Source organism: Salvelinus alpinus, chromosome 8 (genome assembly GCF_045679555.1).
Source record: "Salvelinus alpinus chromosome 8, SLU_Salpinus.1, whole genome shotgun sequence".
NCBI lineage: Eukaryota > Metazoa > Chordata > Actinopteri > Salmoniformes > Salmonidae > Salvelinus > Salvelinus alpinus.
Window position 1 is genome coordinate 17489903 of NC_092093.1, and position 17820 is coordinate 17507722.

A 17820-nucleotide genomic window follows, 5' to 3' on the forward strand; every position below is an offset into this window, starting at 1 on the left:
TTCAGATAACAGGGTTTGTGTTAGTAGTTGTAGTTCAGATAACAGGGTTTGTGTTAGTAGTTGTAGTTCAGATAACAGGGTTTGTGTTAGTAGTTGTAGTTCAGATAACAAGGTTTGTGTTAGTAGTTGTAGTGGTGGTTCAGATAACAGGGTTTGTGTTAGTAGTTGTAGTTCAGATAACAGGGTTGTGTTAGTAGTTGTAGTTCAGATAACAGGGTTTGTGTTAGTAGTTATTGTTGTAGTTCAGATAGCAGGGTTTGTGTTAGTAGTTATTGTTGTAGTTCAGATAACAGGGTTGTGTTAGTAGTTGTAGTTCAGATAACAGGGTTTGTGTTAGTAGTTGTAGTTCAGATAACAGGGTTTGTGTTAGTAGTTGTAGTTCAGATAACAAGGTTTGTGTTAGTAGTTGTAGTGGTGGTTCAGATAACAGGGTTTGTGTTAGTAGTTGTAGTTCAGATAACAGGGTTTGTGTTAGTAGTTGGGGTTCAGATAACAGGGTTGTGTTAGTAGTTGTAGTTCAGATAACAGGGTTTGTGTTAGTAGTTATTGTTGTAGTTCAGATAGCAGGGTTTGTGTTAGTAGTTATTGTTGTAGTTCAGATAACAGGGTTGTGTTAGTAGTTGTAGTTCAGATAACAGGGTTTGTGTTAGTAGTTGTAGTTCAGATAACAGGGTTTGTGTTAATAGTTGGGGTTCAGATAACAGGGTTGTGTTAGTAGTTGTAGTTCAGATAACAGGGTTTGTGTTAGTAGTTATAGTTGTAGGTCAGATAACAAGGTTTGTGTTAGTAGTTGTAGTGGTGGTTCAGATACCAGGGTTTGTGTTAGTAGTTGTAATTCAGATAACAGGGTTTGTGTTAGTAGTTGTAATTCAGATAACAGGGTTTGTGTTAGTAGTTGTAGTTCAGATAACAGGGTTTGTGTTAGTAGTTGTGGTTCAGATAACAGGGTTGTGTTAGTAGTTGTAGTTCAGATAACAGGGTTTGTGTTAGTAGTTGTAGTTCAGATAGCAGGGTTTGTGTTAGTAGTTGTAGTTCAGATAACAGGGTTTATGTTAGTAGTTGTAGTTCAGATAACAGGGTTTGTGTTAGTAGTTGTGGTTCAGATAACAGGGTTTGTGTTAGTAGTTGTGGTTCAGATAGCAGGGTTTGTGTTAGTAGTTGTGGTTCAGATAACAGGGTTTGTGTTAGTAGTTGTAGTTCAGATAACAGGGTTTGTGTTAGTAGTTGTAGTTCAGATAACAGGGTTTGTGTTAGTAGTTGTAGTTGGGGTTCAGATAGCAGGGTTTGTGTTAGTAGTTGTAGTTCAGATAACAGGGTTTGTGTTAGTAGTTGTAGTTCAGATAGCAGGGTTTGTGTTAGTAGTTGTGGTTCAGATAACAGGGTTTGTGTTAGTAGTTGTAGTTCAGATAACAGGGTTTGTGTTAGTAGTTGTAGTTCAGATAGCAGGGTTTGTGTTAGTAGTTGTGGTTCAGATAACAGGGTTTGTGTTAGTAGTTGTAGTTCAGATAACAGGGTTTGTGTTAGGAGTTGTAGTTCAGATAGCAGGGTTTGTGTTAGTAGTTGTGGTTCAGATAACAGGGTTTGTGTTAGTAGTTGTGGTTCAGATAGCAGGGTTTGTGTTAGTAGTTGTAGTTCAGATAGCAGGGTTTGTGTTAGTAGTTGTGGTTCAGATAACAGGGTTTGTGTTTGTAGTTCAGATAACAGGGTTTGTGTTAGTAGTTGTAGTTCAGATAACAGGGTTTGTGTTAGTAGTTGTGGTTCAGATAGCAGGGTTTGTGTTAGTAGTTGTGGTTCAGATAGCAGGGTTTGTGTTAGTAGTTGTAGTTCAGATAGCAGGGTTTGTGTTAGTAGGTGTGTTTCAGATAACAGGGTTTGTGTTAGTAGTTGTGGTTCAGATAACAGGGTTTGTGTTAGTAGTTGTGGTTCAGATAACAGGGTTTGTGTTAGTAGTTGTGGTTCAGATAACAGGGTTTGTGTTAGTAGTTGTGGTTCAGATAACAGGGTTTGTGTTAGTAGTTATTGTTGTAGTTCAGATAACAGGGTTTGTGTTAGTAGTTGTGGTTCAGATAACAGGGTTTGTGTTAGTAGTTGTAGTTCAGATAACAGGGTTTGTGTTAGTAGTTGTAGTTCAGATAACAGGGTTTGTGTTAGTAGTTGTAGTTCAGATAACAGGGTTTGTGTTAATAGTTGGGGTTCAGATAACAGGGTTGTGTTAGTAGTTGTAGTTCAGATAACAGGGTTTGTGTTAGTAGTTATAGTTGTAGGTCAGATAACAAGGTTTGTGTTAGTAGTTGTAGTGGTGGTTCAGATACCAGGGTTTGTGTTAGTAGTTGTAATTCAGATAACTGGGTTTGTGTTAGTAGTTGTAGTTCAGATAACAGGGTTTGTGTTAGTAGTTGTGGTTCAGATAACAGGGTTGTGTTAGTAGTTGTGGTTCAGATAACAGGGTTTGTGTTAGTAGTTGTGGTTCAGATAACAGGGTTTGTGTTAGTAGTTGTGGTTCAGATAACAGGGTTTGTGTTAGTAGTTGTAGTTCAGATAACAGGGTTTGTGTTAGTAGTTGTAGTTCAGATAGCAGGGTTTGTGTTAGTAGTTGTAGTTCAGATAACAGGGTTTATGTTAGTAGTTGTAGTTCAGATAACAGGGTTTGTGTTAGTAGTTGTGGTTCAGATAACAGGGTTTGTGTTAGTAGTTGTGGTTCAGATAGCAGGGTTTGTGTTAGTAGTTGTGGTTCAGATAACAGGGTTTTTGTTAGTAGTTGTAGTTCAGATAACAGGGTTTGTGTTAGTAGTTGTAGTTCAGATAACAGGGTTTGTGTTAGTAGTTGTGGTTCAGATAGCAGGGTTTGTGTTAGTAGTTGTGGTTCAGATAACAGGGTTTGTGTTAGTAGTTGTAGTTCAGATAACAGGGTTTGTGTTAGTAGTTGTAGTTCAGATAACAGGGTTTGTGTTAGTAGTTGTAGTTCAGATAGCAGGGTTTGTGTTAGTAGTTGTAGTTCAGATAGCAGGGTTTGTGTTAGTAGTCGTGGTTCAGATAACAGGGTTTGTGTTAGTAGTTGTAGTTGGGGTTCAGATAGCAGGGTTTGTGTTAGTAGTTGTAGTTCAGATAACAGGGTTTGTGTTAGTAGTTGTAGTTCAGATAGCAGGGTTTGTGTTAGTAGTTGTGGTTCAGATAACAGGGTTTGTGTTAGTAGTTGTAGTTCAGATAACAGGGTTTGTGTTAGTAGTTGTAGTTCAGATAGCAGGGTTTGTGTTAGTAGTTGTGGTTCAGATAACAGGGTTTGTGTTAGTAGTTGTAGTTCAGATAACAGGGTTTGTGTTAGTAGTTGTAGTTCAGATAGCAGGGTTTGTGTTAGTAGTTGTGGTTCAGATAACAGGGTTTGTGTTAGTAGTTGTGGTTCAGATAGCATGGTTTGTGTTAGTAGTTGTAGTTCAGATAGCAGGGTTTGTGTTAGTAGTTGTGGTTCAGATAACAGGGTTTGTGTTTGTAGTTCAGATAACAGGGTTTGTGTTAGTAGTTGTAGTTCAGATAACAGGGTTTGTGTTAGTAGTTGTGGTTCAGATAACAGGGTTGTGTTAGTAGTTGTGGTTCAGATAACAGGGTTTGTGTTAGTAGTTGTAGTTCAGATAGCAGGGTTTGTGTTAGTAGTTGTGTTTCAGATAACAGGGTTTGTGTTAGTAGTTGTGGTTCAGATAACAGGGTTTGTGTTAGTAGTTGTGGTTCAGATAACAGGGTTTGTGTTAGTAGTTGTGGTTCAGATAACAGGGTTTGTGTTAGTAGTTGTGGTTCAGATAGCAGGGTTTGTTATAGTCTGCTGCTCACCTCAGTCACGGGGGGACTCTGTCTTTCAGTGCTGTCAATTTGTCCAAACAGCTCCAATACCACATTGATTGTGTGTAATCTCTTGCCTTTTAATTAGTGGTAAACTGGAGATTTGGTACTGAGACCATCCAATGACTTTGGTTTGGTTGGCACAGAGATCTGCCCACAAACTGACCTAGTGGAACAGCTGTGTGGTGTTTGTGTCAAGTTTCAAGTTTTAATGTCACATGCAGAAATACAGTGAAATGCGTTTCTTGCCAGATCTAACCTCAACAATGCAGTAATAAATAACAATGAAATACTAAACATAACAAGGTAGAACAAAAACCCACAAGATATACAAATAATAAATAGCATATTTACAATGTGTAGGGATACTGGAGTGATAGAGGTAGATACACTATATATAAAAAAGTATGTGGATTTGGCTATTTTAGCCACACCCATTGCTGACAGGTATATAAAATCGAGCACACCGCCATGAAATCTCCATAGACAAACATTGGCAGTACAAAGGCCTTACTGACGAGCTCAGTGACTTTCAACGTGGCACCATTAAAGGATGCCACCTTTCCAACAAGTCAGTTCGTCAAATTTGTGCCCTGCTAGAGCTGCCCCGTCAACTGTTATTGTGAAGTGGAAACGTATAGGAGCAACAATGGCACAGCAGCGAAGTGATAGGCCACACAAGCTCACAGAATGGGACCGCCGAGTGCTGAAGCGCGTAGTGAAGGGGAATCTTAACGCTACAGCATACAATGACATTCTAGATGATTATGTGCTCCCAATTTTGTGGCAAAAGTTTGGAGAAGGCCTTTTCCTGTTTCAGCATGACAATACCCCCGTGCACAAAGTGAGGTCCATACAGAAATGGTTGGTTGAGCTCGGTGTGGAAGAACTTGACTGGCCTGCACAGAGCCCTGACCTCAACCCCATCGAACACCTTTGTGATGAATTGGAACGCCGACTGCGAGCAAGGCCTAATCATCCAACATCAGTGCCCGGCCTCACTAATGCTCTTGTGGCTGAATGGATGTAAGTCCCCTCAGAAATCTTCCAACATCTAATGGAAAGCCTTCCCAGAAGAGTGGAGGCTGTATAGCACCAAAAGGGGGACCAACTCCATATTAATGCCCATGATTTTGGAATGAGATGTTCGACAAGCAGTTGTCTACATACTTTTGGTCATGTATGTATAAGGGTAAGGTAACTAGGCATCAGGATATATATGATAAACAGAGCAGAAGCAGCGTATATGATGATTGTATGTGAGTGGGTGTGTGTAGAGTCAGTAGAAGTGTATGTGCGAGCAAATGATGGAGTGAGTGTCAGTGTGTGTGTTGGAGTGTCAGTGTGTGTGTTGGAGTGTCAGTGTGTGTGTTGGAGTGTCAGTGTGTGTGTTGGAGTGTCAGTGTGTGTGTTGGAGTGTCAGTGTGTGTGTTGGAGTGTCAGTGTGTGTGTTGGAGTGTCAGTGTGTGTGTTGGAGTGTCAGTGTGTGTGTTGGAGTGTCAGTGTGTGTGTTGGAGTGTCAGTGTGTGTGTTGGAGTGTCAGTGTGTGTGTTGGAGTGTCAGTGTGTGTGTTGGAGTGTCAGTGTGTGTAGTGTGTATGGCCCTGTGAGTGTGCATAGAGTCCAATATAAGAATAAAATACAAGGGTCAACTCAGATAGTCCGTATAGCCATTTTGTTAGCCATCTAGCCGTCTTATTGCTTGGAGATAGAAGCTGTTCAGAAGCCTGTTGGTGTCAGACTTGATGCACCGGTACCGCTTGCCGTGCAGAAGCAGAGAAAACAGTCAATGGCTTGGGTGGCTGGAGCCTTTAATGATTTTCCAGGCCTCTCTTTCACATCGTACTGGGCTGTCCGCACCACCCTCTGTAGCGCCGTACGATCGAGGCCGGTACCATTGCCATACCATACAGTGATGCAGCCAGTCAAGATGCTCTCAATGGTACAGCTGCATAACCTTTTGGAGTATTTGAGGGCCCATGCCAAAACTTTTTAACCTTCTAACCCTCTTCACGACTGTGCGCGTGTTTTAAGTCCTTAGTGGACACCGAGAAACATGATGCTCTCTATACACTCCACTGCAGCCTCATCGATGTGGGTGGGGGGGGCGTGCCCAAAATGCTCCTTATATAGTGCATTGCTTTTGACCGGGGCACATGGGGTACTCTAGTGTACTATATAGGAAATAGGGTGCCATTTGGGATGTACCTCCACCCTCCAGACTTTACTAATGCTGAGAGCAGAGACCAAAAAAAGAGCTCCACCTCCGGGCTAGTCTGTGCATGAGTCTTGTTATTATTATGACTACAATTAATCAGAGGGAAACTTTTAGCCGTACAAAAATACGAGAAATAAATTTGACAAAAAAAATGTTATAGAAAACCCTACAAAAACAGCTCTGATTTCTATATTTTTTCTTGTTCGATTCTAGTGGATACATGTAAGTTCTAATTCTGTTGTTGGAGTTGGCGAGGGGGTCACAGGTCGAGGGGCCCCCGTGTTGAGGGTCAGTGTGGCGGAAGTGTTGTTGCCTACCCTCACCATCTGGGGTCGGCTCGTCAGGAAGTACAGGATCCAGTTGCAGAGGGTCCAGTCCTAGGGTCCTAAGCTTGGTGACTAGCTTGGTGGTGACAATGGTGTTGATCGCTGTGCTGTAGTCAATTAACAGAATTCTCACATTGACATTCCTCTTATCTAGGTGAGTGAGGGCAGTGTGGAGTGCAATTGACATTGCGTCGTCTATAGATCTGTTGTGGCGGTATGCAAATTGGAGTGGGTCTATGGTGTCTGGGATGAAGGAGTTGATGTGTGCCATAACCAGCCTCTCAAAACACTTCATGATTACAGATGTGAGTTCTACAGGGCGGTAGTCATTGTGGCAGGAAGCCTTAGAGTTCTTGTGAACAGGAATGATGGTGGTCATGTTAAAACATGTGTGGAGTACAGACTGGGAAAGGAGAGGTTGAAAATGACCGTGAATTTACCTGCCAGCTGTTCTGCGTATGCTCTGAGAACGTGCCCTGGAATACCGTTGGGCCCCGTGTGCGCGCGCCTCCAACAGAGATGGCTTATGGCGGCATTTGAGGCCTTTTTGATGAGTTACAGCAGGGGGGATACAGAGGGGGAAGATAGGGCAAACACTATAGAGCAGTGAGTTAATCTCTCTCTCCCAGAGGTTCTGTTGCTGAGAGAAAAATGGGGCAGAGAGAGGGGCTATGCTATATGCAGCTACAGTGCATTCAGAAAGTATTCAGACCCCTTTTGGTCATGCAGTGTATAGTGTTTTTTTTATTCTCGTAAAATCAGTATTTGTACAAGTTTCACCAACCAGCGTCATTTACATTTACATTTGAGTCATGTATGTATACTGAACAAAAATATAAACGCAACATGCATACATGTAGGACTGCTGACCGCCCTTCAGAGCTGTTTGATGTGTGGAGGGAGGATTCTGCTTCCTCAGAGCACTTAAAGAGCTATGGTTCAGCAGGGACTTCTCTATATCAGTATGTAAACAGAGCCAGAGAGAAAGAGAGGTCCTGCATAGCTCAGTTGGTAGAGCATGGCACTTGCAATGTCAGGATTGTTGGTTTGATTCCTGCTGGGGCCACCTACAGTGGCTTGTGAAAGTATTCACCCCCTTTGGAATTTTTCCTATTTTGTTGCCTTACAACGTGGAATTAAAATAGATTTTTGAGGGGGTTTGTATCATTTGATTTACACAACATGCCTACCACTTATTTTATTGTGAAACAAGAAATAACACACAAAAAAAACCAGAAAATTTGAGCGTGCATAACTGTTCACTCCCCAAAAGTCAATATTTTGTAGAGCCACCTTTTACAGAAATTACAGCTGCAAGTCCCTTGGGGTATGTCTCTATAAGCTTGGCACATCTAGCCACTGGGATTTTCGCCCATTCTTCAAGGCAAAACTGCTTCAGCTCCTTCAAGTTGGATGGGTTCCGCTGGTGTACAGCAATCTTTAAGTCATACCACATATTCTCAATTGGATTGAGGTCTGGGCTTTGACTAGGCCATTCCAAGACATTTACATGTTTCCCCTTAAACCACTCATTGTTGCTTTAGCAGTATGCTTAGGGTCATTGTCCTGCTGGAAGGTGAACCTTCATCCCAGTCTCAAATCTCTAGAAGACTGAAACAGGTTTCCCTCAAGAATTTCCCTGTATTTAGCGCCATCCATCATTCTTTCAATTCTGACCAGTTTCCCAGTCCCTGCCGATGAAAAACATCCCCAGAAAAACATTTTCTGGCTTTTCTGTGGCGTGTACGGCTTATAGTGGTCCAATGGACAGATACTCCAATCTCCGCTGTGGAGCTTTGTAGCTCCTTCAGGGTTATCTTTGGTCTCTGTTTCCTCTCTGATTAATTCCCTCCTTGCCTGCTCCGTGGGTTTTGGTGGGTGGCCCTCTCTTGGCAGGTTTGTTGTGGTGCCCTATTCTTTCAATTTTTTAATAATGGATTTAATGGTGCTCCGGATGTTCAAAGTTTGGAATATTTTTTTATAACCCAACCCTGATCTGTACTTCTCCACAACTTTGTTCCTGACATGTTTGGAGAGCTCCTTGGTCTTCATGGTGCCGCTTGCTTGGTGGTGCCCCTTGTTTAGTGGTGTTGTAGACTCTGGGGCCTTTCAGAACAGGTGTATATATACTGAGATCATGTGACACTTAGATTGCACACAGGTGGACTTTATTTAACTAATTATGTGACTTCTGAAGGTAATTGGTTGCACCAGATCTTATTTATGGGCTTCATAGCAAAGGGGATGAATACATATGCATGCACACGTTTACGTTTTAAATGTAATAATTTTTTTCATTTCACTTCACCAATTTGGACTATTTTGTGTATGTCCATTACATGAAATCCAAAGAAAAATCTATTTAAATTACAGGTTGAAATGCAACAAAATAGAAAAAACGCCAAGGGGGTGAATACTTTTGCAAGGCACTGTATAGGAAGATAAAGGCACGACTGACTGTAAGATGCTTTTGGATAAAAGCGTCTGCTGAATGGCGAAGAGAAAGGACTCAGATATGACTAAACAGGGCTACAGTAGGGTTATTCCCACAGAAATATAATTACTAGAACTGTACAACGTGTTGGCCTACATTGGCTTGAATAAAAAGGTTCAGTCCTGCTGCATCCAGCCTGGGTCATTTTACTTCCTCCAGAGAGCCTTTCTGATTAGAACAATTGGCCAACAATGATGTGCCCATCTAGAGGAGTTTACAAGATAAAACATCTTAACTGAAGGGAGGGATGTATGGCTGCAGTGATTCAGTCTCTCTCCTCTTATCTCAGTCTATTGTAATGAGTCTCTCTGAACCCCAGGTTGCTCTGCCTGCTCCACTCATAATGCCGCCATCAGGACTGTGGTGTGTGTGTGTTTCTGACCGGGAGAGGGGGAGACAGTGTGTGTGCTCTTACTAAGACTGTGTTCTGCTGAACTGTCAATTTTTCTGCAGTAGATCACTGTGTGTGGCCTGACTATCTACATGGGAGCATGGAAGAGGGAGATTGAGAGAGGGGGATGGAAGGAGGGAAAGAAAAAATGACAGAGGGGAGGTAGAGAGAAAGGGAACGAGTGAGGGGATGAAGGCAGGAGGAGAGAAAATGAGAGAGGGTGGAGGGAGGGAAAAGGAGAGGGGGAAAGAGAGGGGGAAAGAGAGAAGGGGGAGGAGAGAGGGAAAAAGAGAGGGGGAGGAGAGACATGACATTGTGCTGGCTGTTGATTTGTTTAAGCCTTAAGCTGCTCAGTCTGTTAGAAGCACGCACACACACACAGAGCCTCGCAGACACAACCATACCATACCGTAGGGTCATACTCACTGAGATCTACATTCCCACCCACGGACATACAGTACCAGTCATAAGTTTGGACACACCTACTCATTCAAGGGTTTTATTTATTTTTCTACATTGTAGAATAATAGTGAAGACATCAAAACTATGAAATATCACATATGGAATCATGTAGTAAACCAAAAAAGTGTTAAACAAGTCAAAATATATAAAGTACTGCATCGGATAACCTGGCCTCCACAATCACCCAACAACAACCCAATTGAGATGGTTTGGGATGAGTTGGACCGCAAAGTGAAGGAAAAGCAGACAAGTGCTCAGCATATGTGGGAACTCCTTCAAGACTGTTGGAAAAGCATTCCAGGTGAAGCTGGTTGAGAGAATGGCAAGAGTGGGCAAAGCTGTCATCAAGGCAAAGGGTGGCTACTTTGAAGAATCTTAAATCTAAAATATATTTTGATTTGTTTAACACTTGTTTGGTTACTACATGATTCCATATGTGTTATTTCATCGTTTTGATGTCTCCACCATTATTCTATAATGTAGAAAATAGTTACAATAAAGAAAAACCCTTGAATGAGTAGGTGTCCACAGGTTTGACTGGTACTGTACATGTACAATCACTCATACACACGCTGCTTCAATCCAGCACTGATTGCTAGTAGAGTACTCCCTTATGGCAGACACTCACACCTCTCCTCTGTGTGTCCTAGATTGAGCAGACCAACAGACCAAACCTGTCTCTGTTCCTCATTAAGTACTTGATGATGTTGGTAGTCGGGATCCCTTCAGTGTTCTGGGTGGGCAGCAAGAAGACCTGCTTCGAATGGGCCAGCTTCTTCCACGGACAGAGACGCAAAGAGTAAGTCTCTAAAACACGTTTCCTAACATAAGAAGATTTGCACTATATAACTGTCATGAACATCAATGTTTTTCTAATGACTTGCATGATTACTGGTGGTACTCATTTGGCAAAGATGATTTCAATCAAATAAAGAGATGCTGTATATGGAATGAAGCCACTACACCTTTTCTTTAGTTTAAGACAAGTCAAAGGGCTCTATTCAATTCTGCGATAGAAATGTAAAGGGCCTGAATGTATTATAACTGCTGGCTTTATGTAAAGTGGAGATTTAAAATTCAAATGAACAACTGTGGGTGATGTGTAGTGGTGTGGGTGATGTGTAGTGGTGTGGGTGATGTATAGTGGTATGGGTGATGTGTAGTGGTGTGGTTGATGTTAGTGGTATGGGTGATGTGTAGTAGTGTGGGTGATGTGGTGTGGTTGATGTTAGTGGTGTGGAGTGGTATGAGTGATGTATAGTGGTATGGGTGATGTGGTGTGGGTGATATGTAGGGGTATGAGTGATGTGTAGTGGTATGAGTGATCTGTAGTGGTGTGGCTGCTGTATAGTAGTGGTAGTGATAGGCCCCTTCTCTGCGCTCAACCCCCTCTCCCACCCCGTTCCACACACTCTTCCTTCCTCATCTACCGCTCTGCCTTCCCTTTCTCTCTCCCCTCCCTCCTCTGCATGGCCTCCCCTCCCCTCCTCCCTTCCACTCCCTTCCACCTCTGTCTCGTCCCTCTCTCCCTTCTCCAGTAGTGTGGTGAACGAGAGTAGACAGGTGCTCCAGGAGCCAGATTTTGCCCAGCTGCTCCTGCACGATCCCTACACCCCCATCGTGAGGAAGTCCAGAGGGACGTCCACACAGGGCACCTCCACCCACGCGTCTTCCACCTACCTGGCCATGCTGGACGAGCCCCCCAGCGGGAGCACCAGTCGGGCAAGCAGTGTCCGCAGCAAGATGAGCAGCTTCCATGGAAGTCTTTATAGATCCAGAGACGGCAGGTAGGGATGGACGGGGATACGGGGAGTAAAAACAACATGGGGCATCACTATGTTATGTATAGTCCCAGATACCTGACCAACCGTCTCTCTCCTGTCAGGTACACGGCATGTAGTTTCCGCGGAGTCGAGGATCGCCTCCCCTACGACAGCATGCTCCACCTCAACGACCAATCAGGGTCCAGACACTGCAGCACCAACCGTCTGGACAGCATATCAAAGCACGGCTCCACCCAGCGCCTGGAGAGCAAATCGCAGCACAGCAGCATCACCCAGGCCATTCAGAGCGCTCCCGGCAACGTAATCCACAGAGTCCTAGAGGAGAATGGAGCCACTGCCTGAACTACCCCCTAAACACGACCCTGTAGCTAAAACCCATCCTTTAAGATACACAAGTGTCTAGACCTAGAGGTGGATGTTGATTTGGGACTGGGCATACTAGATCTTTGTGTGACAGTTTGAGAGTAAGGAGACTGTGGAGACTATGGTTGTTTGATAATCATACCTCAACATGTCCCCTCACTCAGCCTCACTAAACAGTACTGATAAATGAAGATAGCAGATGACAGTGTAACATGGACCTGTAGGTGTGAGAGCTGAACCAATAACACGGACATGGAAGAAGAAACAATATTCTTGAATACAGAGTAATCTCTCCAATGCTGTTTGTTCTCTGTTCTGGAGTCAGCACTATGTGAAAGACACTGTTCTGGAGTCAGCGCTATGTGAAAGACGGAGCGCAGGGATCACTTTCACAGGGAAGATATTATCTATCGGCACGTTCCACTACTCGGGGGGGGGGGGTGAAAAGGGATGAATCTAAGGATTTTAGAATCTAGATCGCTCCTTTATCGGTCTCACAAGCAAATGCTGCCAAAGCACTCCTCTTCAAAAGCCAATACTTTATTCTTATAGACCACATTGTTTACCTGTACGAGAACTATTGTAGACTGGTCTCAAAAACCCCGGTTCTCTATTGTTTTCATTGCACTTCTGATGGAGGCAGTTAGAGGTACTGTATGTGAGGAGTAGGGCCAGGAGTCTTCCCGGACTGTGACCTACTCAGGGTCCTGTCCCATTGTCAATCAATTGATGAATGAGCAGTTGTGAAGTGAAAGGCTGTATTGTATAACAGGATAAAAGCGGACTTACAAACTCCAGCCTTATATGTAGAATACGATAGTGTTCTTTTCCCTCAGAATTAGAATCGGTTGTATTGTTCCTCCCCTTCTATGAATTGTATACCTACTTGTGTAAGATACATGTAAGCCAGAACTTCTTCTAGTAATGGCAATGTGAATAGATGTACATTTGTTTTGTTTTTTTTAATTGGGGAGGGAGGGTCATTTGTGACATTTTTAATAAACTCTTCTCATAATACATCTGGGAAATCTGTAAGTGGATCTGTGCCCTAGCCTGGAAGCCAAACTGAATTTCAAAAGTGAAACAATAGCAATTCAGAATGGATCCAGGTTATATGTCCCCTCCCAAGGAAAGAAATGAAATCCGGACACGAAACTCAGTGAAGCCGTATTTGTAACAGCCCTCCGTTTTATTGAAATACATCGGAGTCAGGTTAATATAATGAGCTCTCTCTTAATGAGCCAGTTTCCATACATTATTTGTTTGACCTTACACCTTAAATATTTCTGTGCAAAAAGAATCTACATCACCTGTAGTGGGTATCCTCAGTAAAACTCCAAAACTGTTCAAATAAAATGAACAAGTCAAAATTAAAAACTAATCCAAAACAAAAAAATTATTACATCTATAACATGCAAAACTGTACAAATTATTACAAAGCTATCCTATAAAAAAAGAAAGTGTAATATGATATGAAAGAGGTAAATAATATAGAAGGAACTTAAGACCTCACTGATATGCAAAGGCTTTTTCTTTAAAAAAAATATGGTGGCACCTCAGCCTCAAACTACTACCCTCCATCTGGCCTTTCACCCCTCCTCATCCTCGATTCAAAACACTTCGGATTTCTTCCTCCTTTTTTCTGTTGTACTCTTTTCTTCCAGCTGAATTGTTCGACCCTTACACCTAGTCACAGATAACTAGACTGCGACTAAATTCAGCTCTTATTTCCCAAGTGTAGACTGTTCTGTCACACTCATTTTCATTGTTAGGATGAAAATAATCATTGGTCGTGACATTCCTGAGTTTTTTTTAAAGAAGTGGGATGTACAATTTAAAGCCTGGTCTAAAATACTCAGACTAAGCTATGTCCTCTTTCTCAGCAAATACATTCTACAGACAAGGTCCAGCAGATATGAATAGGGAGACTCGGTAGCTTAAAAGGAAATGTTAAGAGAGGTGAATAAGTTAAGTTGAGACGGTTGAGTAAAACCAGCTTAGCGAGACTGACTCTTCCAGAGAAATTCTTATTTTTCAACCTCATTATAAAATGGTTTTCAAAAACACGTGGCACGAGCAGGCTAGAGATGCATGGCTGTATTTTACAAGGGAACAGAATAGAATTGTGGTTTAGGGTTAAGATTTAAGACTCCAATGGCAGGAATTTGTGTGTCATCTTTTTATACACTTAATAGGATAGCTGAAGATAACCTGCCATGTGTACTACTTGGTACATCTCAACCCACCCAAACAGAAGGTCCATTTCAGCAGTAAGTAACAATGGTAAATCATTAAATGGTCTGTAACATAGAAACAATTCCTCATTAGACATGAAAATATTTATTTTCCAGAATAAGAGAGAAGAGGCAGTTGATCTAAGCACATGACCAATGCTCAGAAACAATAGCAAGTCAACTATTGTTTCAGTTCGACATAAATAGGATCCACACCATTGTGGTGTGCATTAGGGTCGGGGTCAATTACATTTCAATTCAGGTAAGTAAACAGAAATTCCGTCCCCGAGAAGCATTGAGGAGAATTAGAATGGGACTTCAGTTGACCGAATTAAAATGTAATGGACCCCAGTTTTGGTCTACATGAAAGTGATTGCATTAGCAGACAGCAATACACAGATTACCAGTTGATAGTAAGAACATAATGACAATTTGTAACAGAAATGACGCGTTGGCCTTGTCACCCTAGAATTCTTTTACATTTTTAAACCTCCATTTCAGCCCAGCGGTGTCTGTTTAGTCAAATCAACATCTCTTTACAATTGTAGTGTCTCCTTTTCCCCCTAATCTATCGGAACATTCTGAAAAATAAGCAAGGCTCTCTGAAAAATAATGAAGACTCAAGATTCAAGTCATTCTTTTTTGGTTATAACAAGCTTTCCAAAATCTCTGTTAGAAGTCAAAGGAACATATTTGAGGTTCACAGGTTGGTACCACAGGGAATATACATCCTCCTGAACTGATCTAACTGTGGATCATAGTGGAAAGAGTGGAGGGGGAAACACCTGTGTGTCTAAGTGTGAATGCATCTGTGACTACTAACTAGTCACAGACTACTAGCTTAAAATAAATGCACATATTCACTCAACAGCACGGGTCCATGTGACCCATAGGACTTTCCTCAAAGCCAAATCAAAATAACACTCGACGGTTTGTCTCATACATGAAATAAAATACATTTGTAAAAAAAAAAATCTAAAAGCAATCATAAAAAGAACTGTGGTTTAAAATGGCTTTCGTGTGAATATAACCCCAAATCATTCTCAAAAAATAAAAAGGAATCCCGGATCTTCTCCCATCACGTATTTCTCTATAGTATTTCCCTTATATATTATTCTCTACTTTTAACTTATGTACATTGTGATGGGAATCAGCTTTTTGTAATTGGTCGGTGGTTGGTCTATTACGGTACTAGGTCTACACTACAGAGAATGGTCCCAGTTCAGTGGATGAGGTCACTGGCCATGTCATAAGGAGCTGTGATGTCATCATAGAATGTTCGGTCTGCTTCTAAACGCTGCTGTCCCTAAGAATTCTAGAACGTGAAGCACGCAAGGTCAGGGGTCAACCTAGAGTTAAAATACCCCTCATCATAGTTGTATTTTTTGCACTGCTTTACTGTAGCTTTTCACTGATGGTACAAACAAATGAAGTCACTGCACATATTTCACTTTCATGAGAAAAATAAAAATAAACATCATTGCTTTTTGTTGTTGTTGTGAGCCTTGTATTGTCAATGGAATGCCCCCCCCTCTTCTGATATTAACTACCGTTCTGGAAGAAAGCAAACGAAAGAAAGAGAAAACATCCTCTGTGAAACACCCTGTTCTGATTAATAAATAAAAGGTGGTCCCCCAAACCCAAAGGCTGCTATGTACACATATCAAATGATCTGTTATTGTTCCATCCTCTTCTTCTTGTCTCTACTTGAGGTTTGTGTCTCTTTACAGGAGTTGCCAATTACATGGGGAGATACTCAACACGGGGCTAGTAGTGCTGTAATCAAAAGTACTTTCAATTAAACTTAGCGCTTCGCTTATTCTAGCTATCAGCTACAAAGCAGATGGAAGGATGTGTCAATTTTCATTCCTATATTGTATGCCCCCCTCAAAAAAACACACACACAGGCGTCCACACAAACATTTGCAAGCACGCACACACTCTTCCGCGCATTAACTAACATATCTTCTCCTAGTATTTCCTTCTTGGTCAAACACTTCCTTTCCCTGTGTTTGTTTCTAGATCTCAGTTCCAGTCAAAGGTGAAGTAAGTGGGAGGGGCCTATGGCAGCAGGTGCAGTTCCGTGGGCAGGGGAGGGGGGGGGGGCAGGGCTCGGTGAGGGTCAGGGATTGGAGCGGTGTGCTGTCTGTCACTCATGTGTCCCAGCCGGTCATGCGGTCTGTGCTCTCCAGAGAGAGGGACTTGGTCTTGTGGGGTGAGGCCGGGCTGGGGGGACTGCTGAACGTAGAACTGTTGGACGCCGTTGAGTGACGGGGTGAGTCAGAGTCCTGGAGAGAGAAAGGGAATAGGAGAAGAGGGACAGGGAGAAAGACAGTAAGGGAGGAAGGGAGAGAGAGAGAGAGAGAGAGAGAGAGGCACTTAGATGTCATACTCTTCTCACAGCTAACCACAGAACTGGCTAGGGTCACGTTCAGTAGGCATGCAATGCTGTGAAACACAGGATGGGATACTACCTGAACTTGTCTGAGAAAAAGAAGGCCAATAGTTTTCTCCCATTCATGCATACTGAACACAACTGATCTCTGCAATGAGTTCCAGTAGATCGAGGCTGGTCAACAAGTCCTCAGGGTCCGTGTGTGTGTGTGTTTGTGTGTGTGTGTGTGTGTCTGCTGATGTGGACATGGTGACATCACTTCATATCCCATCAATCACATGAAGCGCTGGAAACCTTCCACATCAACAGACAATGAGCAGCTCGATTGGCTCGACTGGTTGGAGCAAAGCGCCTACATGAGGTCCGGTCTGCTGTCTACTACTACAGCAGTCAGTGGCGGTGGACCCATTATGTTCCAGCCCAGCTCAAAACGCACCTGGTTCAAATAATCAACACATACAGTGCTTTCAGAAAGTATTCAGACCCCTTGACTTTAACTACATTTTGTTACGTTACAGCCTTATTCTAAAATGTATTACATAGGTTTTTCCCCTCATCAATCTACACACAGTACCCCCAAATGACAAAGCAAAAACAATTTTAGAATTTCTTGCTGATTTATTAAGGATAAAAATAAACTGAAATATTACATTTACATAAGTATTCAGACCCTTCACTCAGTACTTTGTTGAAGCACCTTTGGCAGCAATAAAAAAATAATTTATTATCAAACGTTTATTTAACTAGGCAAGTCAGTTAAGAACAAATTCTTATTTTACAATGACGGTCTACCCTGGCCAAACCCTCCCCTAACCCGGATGACACTGGGCCAATTGTGCGCCGCCCTATGAGACTCCTGATTACAGTCGGTTGGCATACAGCCCGGGATCAAACCAGGGTCTGTAGTGACGCCTCTAGCACTCAGATGCAGTGCCTTAGAACGCTGCGCCACTCGGGAGCCTTACAGCATCGAGTTCTCTTGGGAAGCTACAAGCTTGGCACATCTGTATTTGGGGAGTTTCTCCCATTCTTCTCTGCAGATCCTCTCAAGCTCTGTCAGGTTGGATGGGGAGCGTTGCTGCTCAGCTATTTTCAGGTCTCTCCAGAGATGTTCGATCGGGTTCAAGTCCGGCTCTGGCTAGGCCACTCAAGGACATTGAGACTTGTCCCGAAGCTACTCCTGTGTTGCCTTGGCTGTGTGCTTAGGGTCGTTGTCCTGTTGAAAGATGAACCTTCGCCCCAGTCTGAGGTCCTGAGCGGTCTGGAGAAGGTTTTCGTCAAGGATCTCACTGTACTTTGTTCCGTTCATCTTTGCCTCGATCC

The 17820-nt window shown here is 42.7% G+C and overlaps 2 protein-coding genes across 17 annotated transcripts in view; one reads left to right on the top strand and one right to left on the bottom strand.

Annotated features, from left to right (window-relative positions):
- Nucleotides 1–12887, top strand: part of LOC139582648 (frizzled-3-like) — a 69070-nt gene extending 56183 nt beyond the window's left edge. For all 7 annotated transcript variants that reach the window (XM_071412832.1, XM_071412835.1, XM_071412831.1 and 4 more), the window contains 3 exons: nt 10372–10520; nt 11260–11508; nt 11607–12887. In XM_071412832.1, the coding sequence (XP_071268933.1) occupies nt 10372–10520; nt 11260–11508; nt 11607–11847 (639 nt within the window). In that variant the 3' untranslated portion in view covers nt 11848–12887. The remainder of the gene's footprint in view (nt 1–10371; nt 10521–11259; nt 11509–11606) is intronic.
- A 136-nt stretch (nt 12888–13023) lies between these two features.
- Nucleotides 13024–17820, bottom strand: part of LOC139582647 (serine/threonine-protein kinase MRCK alpha-like) — a 115472-nt gene continuing 110675 nt past the window's right edge. For all 10 annotated transcript variants that reach the window (XM_071412824.1, XM_071412823.1, XM_071412825.1 and 7 more), the window contains one exon: nt 13024–16390. In XM_071412824.1, coding sequence (XP_071268925.1) covers nt 16256–16390 — 135 coding nt within the window. In that variant the 3' untranslated portion in view covers nt 13024–16255. The remainder of the gene's footprint in view (nt 16391–17820) is intronic.